The following is an 18,961-nucleotide window of genomic DNA, read 5'->3' as shown; positions in this document are numbered from 1 at the left end:
AGATAGGCAAAACTTTGTGAACTTATGCTAAAATATACACAGTAAATGGCACAATAAACTTGCAAAGTCAAGTGCCCAAGAGACAGTAAATGCCAAAAATAAGGTAACCCATATAACCTTAATCCAGGACCCATGGGTTTACATATTGTGGTAGCATTATCAGTTTAAAAGACAGAATACTATCTTTTCAAAATCATCATGCCTTGCTCACCACACAAAGCAGCTGGGCTCATGAAAAGCAATCATTCAATATCTTTGTTGTTCACTGATCCAGGCCTTCTCTCCCGCGTGTTCATCTAATCCTGTTCTGAAAGCAGAAAAGCCCATCAGGAAACAACTGGTTTGATCATATCTTTGCCACAGTATTCAGGTAATCTCACAAACATTTATTTGCATTTATTTCATAAAGCTATTATGCTGTGCAGGTTTTGTGATGCCCAATACAGAGTAAGAAATGAGTGGGTATTAATTTGAAGTGCTCATAACTTGCTTGGCTGCTGAGTTTTAGAGTACCCTATGCATCTGGCTAATGATTTCCATATTCAAAGTGTAGTTTCCACCTGGCAGCAGGAGGAGCAGGAGCTCCTCCTAATTTATGCAAAACAACTCACAAACAAGGGAGGGACTCTTAATGCCACCTACGAAAAGCTAGGTTTAAGTGATTTGCCCATTGTCACATACTATCATGTAGCAGTGGCAGGGATATAACTTTACTCTCTTAAATACTATTTGCTATAAACAGACCTTCATTTTACTACCTGCATTCCCCTGCCCACTCACTTATTCTTCTAGACAACATCTTTTTTTCCAGTGTTGCTCAGGCACATTTTCAAAGTGTTTCTATAGTTGGCTGGAATTTCTAAATGCACAGCAGAATAGCTCTGGCCAAATAGTTGTATGGTAGTAATCCTTGGGATGTTTTGCACATAAATACAGTCTTACTACATGGATGTGACACAGGTGCTGTCTCCTAGCAAAACAGATAAAACATTCCCTAGCACTGCTAGATTTCCTGTGAACTAACACACATTGCTTCCTAAGGAATCCAGGACAAAAAAGCCCACCAGAAAACAACTATTTTGAGTCAGATAATCTCAAATATTTATTTGCATGTATTTTACAAAAGTTATTATGTGCTGCTGGTTTTGTGATGCACAATACAGAGTAAGGAATGATTAGTAATTTGAAGTGCTCATAACACAGTTTTACTTACAATGCACTGGGAAGTCTTAACCTCCCCTACTACATGATAATTCACCCGCAAAGCCTGGTTTTCTCTGCCTTTACTTGCAGAGAGCTTCATCAAGATCCTGGAGACTAAAAATGTTCAAAAACCCCAAGAAATACTCACAACTTCACAGAATCACAGAATGGGTCAGGCTGAAAGGAACCACCGTGGGTCATCTGGTCCCACCTCCCTCCTCAAGCAGGGTCATCTCACAGAATTGTATCCAGATGTGTCTGGAATAGATCCAGTGATTCCACACCTTCTCTGGACAATCAGTTCCAGTGCTCGGTCACTGCAAAGGAAAAAAATTCTTCCTCATGTTCAGGTGGATCCTCTGTACATCCATCTGCCCATTCCTCCTGTCCCATGGCCCCACAGAGCAGAGGCTGCTCCATCCCCTGTCCCCTCCCTGCAGACACTGACACACAGGCATGAGGGCCCCTCTCAGCCCTCTCTTCTCGAGGCTGAACAGGCCCAGCTCCCTCAGCCTTTCCTCACTGAGATGCTCCAGTCCCTCCATCTTCTGTCACCCTCTGCTGGATCTGCTCCAGGAGCTCCGTGTCTCTCCTGTCCTGAGGAGCCCCGAGCTGGACACAGCACTCCAGGAGATCCTCACAGGGCTGAGGAGCAGGACCACCTCCCTTGATTGTAATGATCACGGCATATTACAGGAATATTAAACATACACTGATAAAAGTGCACCACCTGCCTCTTCCCATCACTGGCAGCAACAGCTGAAGTGAGATGAGCATGGCTGGGGCAGTCATGGAATTTGTTACTATGGATGTTCTCAGGAATATTTAAGGAAGAAACCACTGAAGGAGGGGGCATAGACAAGGGGAAGGACGAGGATAACGACAGTGACAGAACGAACCCCGCACAGCCCCACACCCCAACACCCCCCGCCACACGGCTGCAGGGAAGGTGGACCCGGCGCCTTGCTCTCTGAATGGTGCATTCGACTGTCAATCACAGCTTTGCCCCGCCTCGTCACTTTCAGGCTGAAGAGCGTGGGCGGAGCAAACCCCCTATCCTCGCGCTCCGATTGGCTGAGTCAGCTGTCAGTTGGCTCCGCCTCCTCGCCCCTCCCTCTAGGTTTATAGTGCGGGGAGGAAAATGGTGCAGAGACCTCTCGAGATCTGATTGGCCAAGTGGGAACGCCACTCACATACACACTGCACCCCCGGCGGGGCAGCTGACCGCACAGCCCCGTGACAGGGATAACGCTACGCCGGCGATTGGTCAGCTCTGTCGAGTCCCGCCCATCCATCCTCAATACGGCTCGCCGATTGGCTGCGGTGGCTGTCGGTCAGGCGGCGGGCGGGGCGCTCGGTGTGTGTGTCGGCGGCGCGGCCCGGCGGCGGCTCATGGCGGTCATGGGGCGGTGCGGCGGGGCTGGCCGGGCCCTGGGGCTCGCGGCGCTGGTGGCAGCGGCCTGTGTCGCCGGTGGGTGAGCGGGGACGGGCCGGCGCGGGGGAGCGCCGAGGGGAGCGGGGAGGGCCGCTGCAGGAGGAGATTGCGGGAAAGGGGCTGGGCCGCAGTGCTGGGGAGGGGGAAAGGTGAAGGGGGAAGGTGCGGAGGGCTGTCTGGGTCTGGGTGCCAGGTTCAGGACCCAGGGGTGGGAGCGGGGGACTCCCTGCCCCCATCCACCTTCAGAGACTGTGCTCGAACCCTTTTATCCTGTCCCTTTCAATCCAAGGGCTGATTTATATTAAATTAAAAGTTTCTATAATTTTATTGTATAAACTCGTTATATAAATTTTTTTTATATCACAAAATTATTATATAAAATTCGATTATATGTTGTAGGTTTTCATAATGCATATGTATAATTCTGTATAACATGTTACTCTATTAAATTAATTTATACTGTATAAAAATTAGGTTAAAGTCCAGTTCTATAAGCTGAGACAGAAGGATTCAGATCAAATACTAGAAAAAATTTTGTCACTGCCAGGCTGAGGCATTGCAAGAGGTTGCCCAGGGATGTGGTGGAGTCACTACCCCTGGAGGTGTTTAAGAGGCATCTGGACCTGGCACTGGGTGATCTGGTGTGGTTTAGGGGTTACAGTGGTAGTGCTGGGTTGATGATTTGACTTGCTGGTCTTAAAGGTCTCTTCCAGCTCTGATGATTCTCTGATAGATACACATAGTTTTGTTATTTTTGTATGAATTTTCACGTTCTACTGAGCTGTTTCTGTGGTCACTGTAGCCTCTCAGTTACCTGCTGTGAGTCAGGCTTGTGATGACACTTCCAGGCCCTGTAAATATTTCTCACTCAATGTTCCTTTAGCTCTCCAGGTTCACGAAGGCTTTTGAGAACCTGAGGTACAACTTTGGTGGGGTAGGAATTAGGTTAGCTATTCAGTAGGCAATTGGTGTTCCCAACATCAAATTTAATTGTAATCTTGAGCAAGTCTAGTGAGGCAAATTCAGCTGTGAAGGGTTAGTGTTCTGATTTTATCCACCTGAGCAATCCTGCCTTAAGTAAGCAATTTTGTCCTAAATAGTGTGACTGTGTAACAGCCTTGTGGAGAGCAGCATGTGAAATCCTATGGATTTGTAGCCATTTTGTAAGTTATTACTTAGAGAAGTTGGTCTGGAAATGTTTCTGCCTTTCAAAATGTGGATTGATCCACCATTATTGGTAGCAGGCCACCCAAGGAACACATCAATTTAAATAAATTCTTTAATCTACTCCATGAATATCACTTGATTTGGCCTATTTCCTTCCTTTTGCCCATCTCCCCAGCCTACATCTCAGAACTTTGTCCTTTGGTGTGTTTATCATAACATAGCTCAGATTTACTGTCAACATTTGTATGCATGATCATGAGCCAGGCTTTGGAACAGCATCTTCAAGGTCACATTAGTTAAATTAATATTAGGGAAGGTTTTATAACTGATGCACAACACATCAGTTATACTATTGCATTGTTTTTGTTAATAGCCTTTAGATTTGTATATGCCCTGGAAAACTATTGTATATAACTGCTTGGATTAGTAACCAATTTTCAGTGATGATATGAATAAATACTTCTATTTTCTTTAGACAGTTACCTTATTCATGTAATTTTGAGGTATGCAGTCAGATTCATTGTAGAATTAGAACTTGAACATACAGGTCTGCAAATAGTTATTACTCTGACTTGATTTTCTTGTATCAAACCAGTTTTCTGATGGCAGCCTACTCAGATTGCTCACTGGGGAGCATATGCCTGAAATTTTGCATTGTGCATCTTACTGCTTATAAACACCCAATCAGTTTTAAAATCTATTTAGTTAAATTTTGGTATACAAAGTATTGCAGCCGTGCCTAAGTGACTTTGAGATAGGAAGCCAGGTTGAAACAAGCCCTTCTCTTATTTCTGTGGAGTCCTTTCTGACTTTATTACACAGTAAATTACTGTTACCATAAAACAGTTTAAAAATACGCTTTTAGTCATCTTTGCTATTCAAGGTAATGGGGAAGAGAGTGAAGGGGGATCCCAGAGGAGTGAAAATGCAGTGTTGCAGACTGTGGCTCCACACAATCAGCTGGGGTCCAGTGCTACATCCAGGGGAGACAAACATCTCACGGTGTCATGAGATGGAGGAGGCAGAGCAGGGACACCAGAGCTGTTCTGCAGGAGCCAGGTTGTCCCAGCAGTGCCTGGTTTAAGTCAGCACTGACAAATTCCACTGGACTTCCTGGCTCTGGGCTCAGTGGCTCTGGCTGTTGCCTGTATGAACAGAGGTGTTGTGCCAAGCAGTCCTGAAAGCAAACAAAACTGTGTTGGTGCTCTGTGAGCTTAACAGGATTTTGGAGTCTGCCTGGCTCCATTGAGAGTTCACTTTACCAGGTCTGAACTGTAAGACTACTAGTAGCTTCTTACACAGAACTGTGCTGTGCTGTTGTTTGAAAAATTGTCCTGCTTTTGTTAATTTGGATCTGTTCATTCTTAGTCTGTATAGAAACCTTATCTTGTATTCCAGAGCTTTAAAATGATCAGTCCACATTCCTGGCTTTCCATAAACTGATAGATATGGGAGGGAGGAAAAAGGAATGAAAGCTCAAATATGATCTTTTCCCTGTTATGTAAAGGAAAAGATTGCAGGAGCTCTGACAGCTTTTTATGTGTTTTTTAGGTGTATGTGGTGGTGAATTCAGTATCTTACGATCACCTCAGTCAGTTGTTTTCCGAGATGGAAGTTGGCCGATTCCGGGCGAGCGGATCCCAGATGTTGCTGCATTGACCATGGGCTTTTCTGTTGAAGAAGTATGTTCCAAGTCTTGATTGTGAAACGTCTCTAAAGCTACAGACCTGCTCACTCAAGATGCAAATCTTCCTGTCATGTGCTGGAATATATAAAACATTTCCCTGTTTTGTCTTGAGGAATGCACGACTTGATAGAGGTGGTTTCCAGGACAGAGCTGTGTGGGTCATATGAGCAGCCAGAAGCTGTGCTAGCTGGCTAATTTGAGTCACCAGCTGTAGAAGGAAGGCTACAGAGGCTTTCCAGTGCTGTTCCTCTGAGACTCAGCTGTGAGCTGTATGCCCCCCATCTGTGGTCACAAACTCAGAATCCGTGGATGCGTTGTCACTTCTTGCACAAAAGCTCTCTCTAGGGCTCTGCTCCTGAGTAATCTGAAGATTGAGAAATGGCTCAGCAAGGCAGGCATTTTGTCAGGTCAGCAAGCCTGTCTGCTGAGCAGAGTTAGAGCAAATGTGTTGGTTACTTAAGAAATAATCCAAAGCCTTGGAAACATGATTTGTGGTAGTGTTTCTCCACATTAAGTATTCAAATGTAACTTTAGCAATGTTTAAAGTGGGGCACATGAGCAGGAGCCCTTGGATTGATTCCATCTTGCCAATGAATTTTTTGCTGGGCTTCATCAGGGATGAGTGGCTGTTGAAGCAGTAGATGAAAGTGTAATAGCCAGATATCTTTGGCAGTGTCTGTGTGCAGCCAGATACTGAAATCTTCAGGCTGAGGTGTTCTCACAGTGCTGGTGAGGACAGCCAGTTCTCATTTCTTCCATACATCAGCTAGGGGAGAGGTCTGATAAGGCTGGTTTGAATGCAAGGCTGCTTAGACTGTGTTTTGGAATTTGAAAATACCTTGCTGTCAATCAATTCTGCTTGTTTCTGTTATCAAACTAGTAACAAACTTGTACGAGTAGTATGACTAAGGAGTAAATTTTGATTATTTTATCAGAAAAAAACAATATGTTGAATGGTATTGTGTGTGTTGCCTATAAAGACACCCAGAAAAACAATGGAGTTTGGCCCTGTCCATTTGGCATCCTGGTCATTGAACAAAGTGTTTCAGTACTCACTCTTTGCCACAGCTTGGGATTCATTTGTTGTGATGGGTCTGTAGCATCCTTTAGAAATAGTTCTCTGTTACTATTAATTCAAATCTTAGAAGCAGACAGGGAAGGAAGTGTTTGAGTGATTATTCAGTTCAGCCCTGGAATTGAGAGTTTCTAAAAGCTGTCGCTAAGGCAGAGAGATCACTGTGTGGGCAGCTTCCAGCCCTGGTAAGGAGAGTACTGCAGGGCCCAGGCACTTCTTTTGCAGCTGAAATCAAAGCTGTAGTCTAGGAACATAAATTGACAGTGCACCAAGGCCACTGTAGAGAATTTGGAATTCTTAGTGCATTACATTGGGAATTCTCAGTCATTCAATGTTCTTCCCTTGTTAAAGGAAAACAAAACCAAACCCCATTTGGTCCCTGATGATGCTTTAAAGGATTTTTCCTTTGTTTCTGTGAGGTGATACAAATCATAACATCAATGACATTTAATTCTAAAATACAATTAAATTTGCTTTCAAAAATAAAAAAATAAGGGCAGTTATGTCATTTACATAAGTGAGAAAATCTGTTTACTTTTATTCCAGTAATGAATTTGTATTTTGTGCCAGAATAAACCAGTCAGGTAGCCTCCACTGTGCTCTTACTGATTTGTAATTGTAGTAAGCTACTAAGAAATCTTTTTATATTTCTGTGCAAATTTGTACATTTTAGTTGCCTGTTGCTGTGATTGACACATTCCCCTCTTCCCCTTCCTTTCCACCCTTTTTCTTTCTTGTACTGAAAATATCAATATGTTAGTGGGTTTTTTAAGTTCAGCCTTCACTTACTAAATACAGACTAAAGTATTTATAATTTAATTATGGGAAATAACTCCTCATGTATCCATTATATATGATGTTTTCTTAGTGTAGACTTTGCTATGAAGCTACTGGCAGCTTTTAAACTAACAGTTCCTTCATGGTTGACTGGCATTGCTCAGAATGAAAGCAGTGTAGTATTAACTTACTTCCCCATGAGATTTCCAATAGGCTGTCCTGCACAGAGGCATTAGCAGGATAATAAGTTGTTTTGCTTGAATACTGGGAAGAGCTCTTCTCTTTGCCTGTGAAATACAACTTTTTTTTTTGTCATTTGTACTAGGACCTCCCCTGGCCTGGGCTGGGTGTGGGTGATCTGTTTCACCGGCCTCAAGCCACTGTGCTGGTGACAGTGAAGGGCGTGGACAAGCTGCCTGTGAAGGGGTTTTCTTACCCTATTGAGAATGTGAGTATCCACATTTGGAACTATCATGTGATTCCTGGGACTCCTGTGGTCTAATGACAAGTATATGATTCTCTGCTGTAGTTCCTGATGTTCATTTATTTCCTGCTTCACTTGAAGTTTGCATATCCCCTAAACTGATGGATCAATAATCTAGTTAGAATTCTGAACAAGGCAGGAGGCCCTTGAGATCACTTAGGGCTTCCTGTGTTGAGTTCAGTTCAACATGCTTTGTTTGACCAAAGCATGTTCTCCTTGAAAGACAGCTAATTTTAATTTGTGCCAATCCACTTCTTCCCACAGTAACTTAATACTTCAAAATCAGAATTAAGTTTTTTGCTTCAGCTGTGTGTGTGATAACATTTTATATGGAGTTGATTTCTTTATATACTCTATTGCCCTCTAAGTGGTCTTTTGAGTTTTCCTCAAGTACTTGACTGTGAAATACAGCACTTAGAGGTGCCTTTCTATTACATTGTATCAAGAAGAAGTCAACACACGTTAGATATACCTATCACTGTCTTTACAAAAGCTTCTTAGGCTTGTTACAGCAACAAAGAATCTTCTAGGTTGGAAGGGAACTCTGAAATCATCTCATCCAATGCCCTGGTCAAGCAGGATCAGCCAGAGCAGGCTGACTGGCACTGTGTTCAGTCAGGATATAAGCATCCCCACAAATGGAGACTGACCTCTGGACAACCTCTGCCAGTATTAGACCACCCTTGGAGTAAAAAACTTTGTTCTTGTGTTAAGTTAAAATTTCCTGGGTTTAAATCTATGCTGTTGCTTCTCCTGTCATAGGACACTTTGAGTAGTGAATGGAAATGTTCCATTCTGCTTCTTTTTTTAATAAAACCCACAAGTGTTTAAAAAAACTAACAGTTCTATTAGCTTTCCAGTAATGGCATTATAATGTGCTAGCATTTCTTTTCTTTTTAGTAGGCTTTTTTTATGTGTCTTTTTTTTTGTTTCAGCAGTTGCTCTTTCTACTGATATATTTTCACCATCAGTTTTTTGTGGTTCATAACTTTCCATTTTGCAGTGAGATTGTTTCCCTTTTGCATTGTTTCTATATTTCTTGGTCTTTTTTTACTAATAAACAAGGCTATGCTCTAAGCCTAAATAATCTTCTTAATTCACAGTCATGGTCCATTGGAGTTCTTAAGAATATTTTGTGTCTGCCACATAAATAAAATGTCTGTTCATAGATACACAGGTGATGTTTTGTTTTGCACATAGGTTTGCACATTACTTTAACATCACTTTGGAAATGTCATACCCTTTACTTTTCTTTTTTAGTTAAGATCAATAGCCCCTGTTTAGCCCAAAAATCTGACTAGACTTTGTCTTCCAGGCTGTTCCTTTCAGTCTGGACAGTGTTGCAAATGCCATCCATGCTCTGTTTTCTGAGGAGACGCCCGTGGTGTTGCAGCTGGCCCCCAGTGAGGAAGTGAGTATTGCTTCACTCCTGGTTCCTTGTGTGGCTGGTGCAAACCCAGCTGATCACATGAAATTCTGGATTGGAGATTGCAAGCATGACTGGTTATTAGTGTGTGACTGGAGAAACTGAGCAGGAGCCTGTGCTGTCAGTGACCAGTGGCTGTTCCTGCAGAGGGTGTACATGGTGGGCAAGGCCAACGCTGTGTTTGAGGATCTCTCTGTCACACTGCGCCAGCTCCGGAACCGCCTGTTCCAGGACAACTCCATCCTCAGCTCCCTCCCTCTCAACTCCCTCAGCAGGAACAATGAGGTAAAACTCATTCATCAGTGAGAACTTCTGTGGTTCTTTTTTTTTTCTAATATTCTTAGTTAGCTTGTGCTTATCTCCTTTCCTGCTTTTTCTTCCCTCTTTCTTTGCTTAAGAGCCCACTCCTAATTTTTTCTAACTGAATTAACAAAGTTCAAGCATTTTTTTCTAAGTAACGTTATTAAAAGAGTCATTTCCATCTAGCATGTTCTGATGTTGTAGCAGACAACTGTTAGAAAATACTTGCAATGAAACAAGACTTCTCCAACTTGGGATTCATCAAAGGAAATAACTGTCTCTACCTCTTCCCTCAGGTTGACTTGCTTTTTCTCTCAGAACTTCAAGTCCTACATGATATTACAAGCCTGGTAAGGCTCTTTGAAACATTTTTCCCCTGTCTTGTGTCACAAACTTCAGAGATCTTTAAAGTAGAGAAGCCATAGTCAGGATACTTGGCAACCAGAGATACATATTCTAGTTTGTCATCAGCTGGTTCCATCAGTTTAAATAATGCATTCTATTTGTATCAGCCCCACCACTGCAATTGTGAATGAGAGCCTTAATCATCTGTAGTTTTCTTTTGTGTTGTGTTTGGTCAGAACAGGGAATTTTGAAATACTCAATCAAGAATTTGCTGGGGCTTTCTTTGCTGCTTAACTTGAGAAGTATAATGGTAGTTAAGAGCATGTTCTTTGCCCTGCCCACCATTTTACTTCAAAATATCACTTTATCTGAAAAGACAAATTACTTTTGTGCCATGAATAGTGATGGTGGTAGAAGTGCTTCAATGGAGGGGTGAGCTTTTAATTCTGAGAATTCTTTTACTAAGAAGCTGCTTTCTTGTTGCTGTGGTTTAGGTTTTGTTTTAGTGGGTCTTTGTTGCATTTTGGTTTGCTTTTTTCTGTGTGCCCTTTAAGCTGCAGCCCTTAACTACTGAAGTGAAATAAAGTTGTGGAAAAACTCAAAAATTCACATTAGTTAAAGGGCCAGTGGACAGAAATGGGGCTCTTGAGAAAATGAGGTAGAACAACTTGGTTTTGTTTTGCAGGCTAGAAATGCTGCAGTTGGGAAGATGGGATTAAATTCCTTGTTTTCAGAGACTGTTGTCATGTGCAGGCAAATATCAGTGCTGCATCTTCTCACCTGAAAAAATGCAAGAGTGTCACTACTCTGCTTTGAGATAATTTGGATTGTATTTGTTGGATTTTCTGACTATGGGATGATACTTCTCAAATAAACTACTTTTGTACATGGACAACACAGGGTAGAAGTTGCAACCTACTGAGCTTTGCAAGGGCCAGCTTCAAACAAAGAAATGATAATATCTAAGTCTTTGTTTTCTCAGAGTTTTATTTTCATGGCAAGTACAGAACAAAGACACTGATGTCAATAAGTATTCTGTTTCTTTCTAGTACACCCTCTGTTACGTGTATGTAACCTCATGTTAGGAACAGATGCTACATAATGATCATCTGCTTGCTTCTGTAGAATTAAAACAATTACGGGCGTCTTCTAGTTAAGTTGATGAGACTTCCATTTCCTAATTATGGAACATGACTGTAAAAAATGAGGCTGGATTAGTCCAAGTAAACTGATTTTGAGCAACATGTTTTTAAAATAACCTGTACATGAATTAATTTCTTTCTGCCCTCAATGTTGTGCCAAAGCTGTCTCGACACAAGCACTTAGCCAAAGATCACTCTCCAGACCTTTATTCCCTGGAACTGTCTGGTTTGGAAGAGGTTGGAAAACGATATGGGGAAGACTCTCAGCAGTTCAAGGATGCTTCTCAAATTCTTGTAGACTCTTTGCAAAAGGTATATTGTCTACTTAATGAACAAAACTCATGGTAATACTAAGAAAATAATTTTTATTTTAACTGCAAAGAAGTGAGATGTAATTTCATTAGTGCTGGCTTGTCTCATGCTTGTTTTTGTTGTTTGGTTTTAAAAATGCTGTTGTTTAGTTATAAAATTGAATGTTACAATTTGCCTCTCTGGAAAATGTTGGCATGATTCTACAATACCTTTAGATATTTCGAATAACGGAGTAGGGGTGTACTGAAACCTTGTATCAACATGACTTGATATGTTTGTTTCTTTAAACAAACACCTTGCATTTGAAAGCATCAGAAATGTCTCACAAATAGAGGCTCTTGGAAATGTGGAAATACCTTTATCCCAAGGTGCAGTGTTTAGTTTACCCTTGCCCACAAAGGTATGTAAATGTAAATTTCTAAGACTTTAAAATAACTGCTCTTCATCCATCAGTGTGCTCAAGAAAAGAGTTCTTCAGCGGGTCTTACGCAATCATTAGTTAAATTTTTATTAAGATGAGCCACTTTTGAGAGTTTCTGAAGTGTGATGAAAAAATTCAAAAACATCAATTTGTTAAGCCAAATATTTGTTTTCTCTAAGCATTGCTCTTTGGCCTCTTTGACTTAAAGAAATGCATTTAAATATTAGACTTATTAACATGTGGACCAGATTAAGATATTCAGATGCATGGTTTCCCAATGGGAGTTTGAGAACCTAAATATTTTGTTGGAACTGACAGACACATAGCTAGGAAATGATGTGGGGATGTGCACATGTCCTTTTTTAAAAGAGATAAAAGAGTAAGTTTCAGCCCAGAAAGAAGGCATAAGCCACAGTCTGCTGAACAGTGATTGGGGGTTTCAAAGAGGCCTTGTAAGCCAGGGGAAGGTTGACACTTAGTGAAATTCTAAAACAGAGTAAACCATTATAATTTTCCATAATTATTCCTGAAGCTGACATCTTTTGATTTACTACATCTAGCTAACAAAACTTTGCTTAATTCTTGGCTACATTCTAGGCTTTTAATTAAACCACCTTTTCTTTTCCAGTTTGCAGATGAGATGTTTAATCTGTATGGTGGGAATGCAGTAGTAGAAGTGGTGGCTGTGAAGGAGTTTAACTCTCCCCTCTCAAGGAAGACTCGCTCCATTCTCCAGGCTTCACAGGTAGTAGAGCCACATTTTTCTACATCTTACTTATTAAAAGTGATCCAAAGTGTATCAGTTCACCTGAGTGTAACTATTTTTAAGGACTAAAATACTGACTATGACTTAGGTGTGGGTGCAGCTTACTTCCTTGCCTTAATCTTCACTTTGTCATAAAGTAACTTCACTTGAAGAGGGCTGTGGAGGTCATCCAGTCCAACCTACTGCTCAAAGCAGGACTAATTTAGGAGCTAGATCAAGTTGCTCAGGTTCTTGTCCAGCCAAGTTCTTGAAAAGTCCATCCCTGGAAGTCCCACAGCCTCTCTTGCTCCAAAGTATTAACCACTTTAATGGTGAAAACTTTTTCCTTTGTGCCTTGTTAGAATTTGCCTTACTGTGTTGTCTCCTCAGTGCATGCAAGTCCTGCCTCCCAGCTGTGGGAAAACATGTTTTCCTTGCTGGTCTCCAGACACAGTCCAGGATGCAGTTGTCCTGTGTCATTCCAGAGGCACTGCTGGCTCCTATTCCCCTTGTCTGCCAGGAGCTCCACTCCCTCTCTGCAGCTGCCCAGCTGCTGAATCCCCAGCCTGTGCTGTCACCTGGATTGTTCTGCCCCAGGTTCAGCACTTCAGGTTTCATTTTCCTGTCACCTTTCTCTTTTGGATTCCACTGATGCCACTCACATCATCACTTTTTTGCATTTTGTGCCCTTGCATCAGATTTGTCTAGGCAAAAGTGCACCTCTCTTATTTAGGTTGCTCAGACTTTGGATGGAGTCAAAAGATGTTTGGTGTGCAAGCTCACTTTAAAGTAATAAATATTTTCTTTATTGCAGAGTAAAGAAGAAAATCCATATAACCTTGCCTATCCATATAACTATGACTACTCTGTAATCTTCAACATTGTTCTGTGGATGATGATAGGTCTTGCTTTAGCTGTGATAGTTATCTCCTACAACCTCTGGAACATGGATCCTGGCTATGACAGCATTATTTATAGGATGACAAATCAGAAGATAAGAATGGATTGAACTGCACCATATTTCAGTGCAGGAAGATGATGAAGAGCAAGGTCTCCTTGAGCCTATGTGGAAAACAAATATTCTGACATGGTTAATTGTGGAAGTTTTTTAAAGGTGTATTTATAAGTATTTTCTCCCCCTTTCAAGACTATTTTAAATGTTAGTAGTAGCACCAGATGGGATTTAGAAGTTGAAATCTGCTTGTTTAAAAAAACCAAAACAGCACTCCCAGGAGTAAATGTTATTAAAGTGACATCATTCCATTTTTTTAATCCTGCAACATGAGTTTTTGAAATGCCCTGTACTTCCTGTGCAAACCAGATAAACTGAAATTACGATAGCAACGTGTTATTTGAAACATTGACACTGGAAAATCAAAAATTATAGCTAAATTGTTGTGTTGTATATTATGAACCACCTGTAAATGTTTGATGTAAATATTTATAATGGTTATGTGTAACTTCAGAGAGGAAAGTAAATATTCTTCAGTAAAATACTAAGTATAGAAATATTTCTATCAGCCTAGGACTCTAGTAGCATAAATGGCATTTTGCTCTCATGTTGGTGGCTCAGAGGTGAGCTGTGCACAGAAGGGTCACCCCAGAACTTTAATGGGTGGGAGGTGAATAACACTGCTGTGGTTGGTCTGTACAGTGCAGTCTGTAAATCCTGCACCAGTCTGCTCATGGGCTAATGTCATGTACAGTTGAAAGTTCCTGTTATGATGCTTCATGTTCCTTCCATTTGTGTTGATGTTATTATTATTAAAAAAAAAAAAAAGTTCTTTTTGATGATAAGAGTGGACCAACACTTGATTTAAGTATGCCTGGATTACAGTCCTGCTTCAACCATTCAATAAAACAAAGAACAGTTGTTCTGGAATGCATTTATTCCTTGTGGCTTTGTAGATGTGGCTACTTCTGTTTAGGATTTGTTCAGCTGACCGGGGCAGGTGTGGCAGCATCTGATGTGTGACAGTGGCCCTAAGCCTGCAGCAGTTTAGTTTTAACTGTCCTTCAAAAAAAGAATTGTCTTGTGTAGATTTTCCAAAACCAGATAGTGAGTATAATTAAAACAAGTGGTTGATCTCTGGCTTGGGTCTTTTTTAGAACTACCTCCTTCTTAGAAATTCATTTGCTCTTGTGGTAAAAGATCTTCCAGACTTACAGCAGCATGAATGGAAACTACTTCTTTATCACCTTGCCCTCTAATATACTAAACTTTCTCTGCTGCTAGGAGATAATTGTTCCAGAGAAGATGTTCTCACTGAATTAGTCTCATTTACTGGGAATGTCTGAATTGGGGGCATTGAAATTGTTCATGTCTTGGAGATCCTGGACAGTGATTCAGGTTTAAATGAGCAAATTGCAGGTTTGCCTGAGTCCAAGAAATCCGGTTCAGTGTATGTTATAATCACTTGAAATTACTTGTAATGGCATTTAAAGTTAATCTGGATGATTGATACCAGTAGATGGAAAGGAAGAGTTGCACTGGCAGTTTCTCTGCCAGAAATGTAATTATTGAACATTCTGTAACACACACACACCATGACAGAGTAGTCAAGGGAAGGCTCTCAGCCAGGTGTGAGAAGTAGGACACAGTGATTATGTCAATGATTATGATTAGATTTATTGCTAATACAGTATCTAAACATTCCCAGTGCAGTATCTAAATAGCAATTTGTCATCTCTAACAGTGGATTCAGAGGTTTGATCAGATTAGCAGTCTGCTTCAGATACTGGTACAGAGTTTTACAGGAGCTGGTTGTTTAAAAGGACTGTGTAAATTAGTGGTAAATATTTAACAGTTGTATTGTAGTCAGTGTGAAGTTGGCAGTGTAGAATTTTTTCAAATGCAGGACCTGCCATTAAGATGGTCTCTGCCTGTCAGCTCTCTCCCAGCTGCTGGTGTAGGCTCTAATTTTACTTTTTAAAGCTGGTCTTAGACTAGTTTGAAGGGTGAATTGCAATTCCCACTTCTGTCACTACCACAATAGTTCCTTTTCATGGCTGTAGGCCTCCAGCTGGTAGTAAAGGTGCTTTTGAGCACTGTCATGTGTGCTGTGTCTTAAATACCAAATGCTTTGTGCAGCACAGGCTGCATTTTGAACCACACCAGAACCCCTGTACTTCAGTGTGAGTCAAGAAAGCCAGACACACTTTATTATACAACAGCATTAGTCCATAACTGCTAATCAAACAGGCAATTACAGTTCTGATCACTGAGCCAGGAATAGCCTTTTCATACTTAGAATGAAGTTAATTAAAATGAAAGTGCTACCAGCACTACCACACCTGCTCTTGATTCTCTTTAATCACCCCAAGAATATAAATTTTAAGAAGGTTTATTTGATACAGCAGAAATCATAGGTTTTGTGTACAGAGCTATGATGAAAGCAGCGAAACTGTCAGATGAAGTTCTGTGAAGGAAGACAACAGGGAGAAGCCGAGGCAGGAAGAGGATGCAAGGAAAATAACAGCTGGTATTGGGATCCTGTGTGCCCAAAGTGAGAAGGGCAGGAGCGTTGTTTTGCAATATTTGGCAGCAAGAAGCTTTCACCAGGCTGGGACAGGCTCCACAGCGTGCTGTCAGTGGGTTTAGGATGCAGCTGCTCAGGAGTAGTGATCTCTTCACCAAAGAGAGTTTTTCTTTGGGGAGTTTGGCCTCTGGCACAAAGGGTGATGTGTATTTGATTGGGTCTTCTTCAGACCCTGGTCTTGTCCAGTATTTGGCTTGGGGTGTATCTAATCTGTTCTCAGGAAGTGCTGAACTCTCTGAAGAAGGAGAGGACCCTGAGTCAGAATTGAAAACTGAGTGTTGCTTTTGATACTTAGGGATCAAAAAAAGAGAGAAAATTAGCCGTAAAATAAAGGGCTCTTTGAAGAGTTAGTGTGCTGCTTTTTCTAGATAATGCCCCAAAGTCTAAACCTGGCAGAGGGAGGTATAATCAGCCTTTGTGCCTGCATCAACTTTCCAGACTTCTCTGTGGCAGGAATGGCAACTTTCAGAGTTCTTGCAGCTGTAGCAACACACAGGCAAGGGAAGCCTAAAGCAGATCTGAAATGTGTAAATGTTACGTCTAAAAAAAGGAAGTGGAAATGAAGAAACGACATTGAAATGCAAATGTTGAGCAACCTGGCAAGTGATTGCTGAGATTTATAGGTCACCCTTCATGGATCTAAGAAGCACACTGCCAGAGTCTAGGTAAGGAGACGAGCATCTCTCAAAACAAAACAAAAACCTTCCAAAACAATGACATTCTGAATCCTATACTGACACCGTTTTTGGCTATGGTGAAATGGGTCCTTTGAGCTAAAAGTCACAAATGTTCTCTAAAAAAAAATTTTTTTTTTTCTCAAGTGAGGGTTTGGGACTCTCCTGCATTTTTTATTTTCCCCTCTGCAGGCCCTGAACCATATTCTTAAGAATTTTCATCTTTGTAGAAGCGGGGAGAACATTTTCACACAAGTATTGCAGGACAGAAAAGGAGCCAGATCAAGGAAGACAGAATCCTGAAAAGAATCCTGGAAAAAAAAAAGGGGAACCCAGAAGTTTATTTCCTGTCCTGTAGTGCCACTAGTGCAGAGCATTGCTGTGGAGGAAGTGAGCAGTAAAGGGCTCCTACAGCTCATGGTGTGAAATCACCACCCTGCCTTGTGCAACGTGTCCTGCCTGCCCAGGGCTGAGGGACAGGGGACAGAAAGCCCAGGTGGTCACACTCCTCTCAAATAAACAGCAGAAACTGATGGATGGCACAAAGCCAAGCATCCAAATAGTCTGCTCCAGTGCCCTCTCCCACCTGAACTGCTGGAAAAGCAGCTGCTACTGATGGTGTCTGTGTTTGGCAGGCAGGAGATGGGGCTGTCTAAAACCAGGAGTGCATGGGACTTCCAGTGCTCTGGAAGTGTCGAGATTCTCCTGGATCTCTGTAACTCTCAGGAATTATTTTCTAGAATAGGTCAAAAAGGCATGTTCTGCATCTGTATTCTACAGTGGTTGAAGACAGCACCTAGAATATAAATCCCATCCCTAAATAGGGACTGGCCTTGCTAGTGTGCCTTCAGATCTTAAAGAGATCCCTCTGTTGCTGAAGGATGGAACCTTAATTAAAGGACTCACATTAAAGGACTCTGGCAATCAAATTTAGTATTGTTGTTGATGTCACCCAACATCAACAAAAACACATAGCTCAGTTCTGGGCATGAATATACATTATAAAAATGTTTAAAATGTTTCTTATGGGGAACAAAATTTGTGGTTGCACAAAATCACAAAGGCAGTCAAATTCCACTTAATTATGCTCCAGTGCATGAATTTTTGATGACAAATTTATATGTCCTTAATCTAGTGAACATACACTTTTCATTAGGCCAGGAACATAGGAGCAGTGGCTAAGATAAATCAATTCACAGTATTTTAGCTGGTAGCTGATAGCCAGCACTGTAAAGTCACAAACTTGAACGATTTCAGTGCTGCCAATCTATTCCAATCTACTGATCAACCCCTGTTTTTTAAATACTTCTTTACAATAGAATGTTCCAAGTACCCAAGCAATTGATATAAAAAAAAGTCTGCTGCAATACCTGAGTGATCAGTCAGAGCATTTTGGAACACTGAAGAGGTAAATGGGGGCTCCAACCACGCCCTACAGCAGGTGATCAATCAAAATATTGACTGTGGTACAGCATCAGCTTGGAAAAAAACAGCTCTCAACTATTTCTGTCACTTTTAGTCTCTGCTGTAGAAAAAAAGATAAAAAGGGAAAAAATGCATAAAAACAGCTGTACCAATTCTTTTACATGGGCCCATCCCAACTTTCCTGCAGGCTGCAGAGCCAAGAGGCAGCCACATTCTGCTGCCAGTGCTACCCATAGCAGAGCTGCCAACTCCAGAGCACCTCTGACTCCTTTGGAGACACTGAGTCTGAACCACCTCTGCCCCTGGTGAGTGTGCAGTTCTCCCCTCTGGAAATCTCCAGGGAGCTGTGTCCTTGGCTGTGGTGGATTCCTCGGGATCAGGGAGGCTCTGTTCCATGGCTGAATGGGGTCGTGTTCCCAGGGAAGCCTGGTGGCACCCAAATGGTAGCAGCTCTGGATAACCTGACAGGAAAACAGGCTAGAAATAGGAAGTGCAATCAGCTGTCAGTCATGTAGAGAAGCAGATGGGGTGAGGAGGCTTAACTGGAAAAAGCACAAACTAAGATAAGCTTTCTCTATATATGAGATGGTTTTGATTGCCTTCCTGCATGTTTGTGCACACACACAGAGTGTTATATTGGTCTTTACAAATTAAACCCTGGAAGAAGCTTCCTCCCTCCATTAAAAACAGTACTATTAGTGAAAAGTGAAAGTACATTTAAGCTCTTTCCATATTTTTAAGGAGAGTAAAAAAAAAAAAAAGTATTTAAAAATATTTTCTAAAAATGAAGATTTATAAACTCCG

At 41.5% G+C, this 18,961-nt stretch overlaps 1 protein-coding gene across 2 annotated transcripts; it reads left to right on the top strand.

Annotated features, from left to right (window-relative positions):
* The first annotated feature begins 2,562 nt into the window (after positions 1-2,562).
* ATP6AP2 (ATPase H+ transporting accessory protein 2) lies at positions 2,563-14,409 on the top strand. Of its 2 annotated transcripts, XM_015645465.2 has the most exons (9): positions 2,564-2,674; positions 5,357-5,487; positions 7,670-7,792; positions 9,144-9,239; positions 9,402-9,539; positions 9,851-9,904; positions 11,204-11,353; positions 12,403-12,519; positions 13,334-14,409. In XM_015645465.2, exons 1-9 carry the CDS (start codon positions 2,596-2,598, stop codon positions 13,526-13,528), a joined length of 1,083 nt encoding a protein of 360 aa, XP_015500951.1. In that variant the 5' UTR covers positions 2,564-2,595; the 3' UTR covers positions 13,529-14,409. The 2 variants fall into 2 exon arrangements, with proteins under 2 accessions (XP_033367931.1, XP_015500951.1); XM_033512040.1 differs by lacking the exon at positions 11,204-11,353 and having other exon boundaries at positions 2,563-2,674.
* Positions 14,410-18,961: the final 4,552 nt, after the last annotated feature.

This window comes from Parus major, chromosome 1, assembly GCF_001522545.3.
Source record: "Parus major isolate Abel chromosome 1, Parus_major1.1, whole genome shotgun sequence".
Classification (NCBI taxonomy): Eukaryota; Metazoa; Chordata; class Aves; order Passeriformes; family Paridae; genus Parus; species Parus major.
This window is presented reverse-complemented; position numbering and strand designations above follow the sequence as displayed.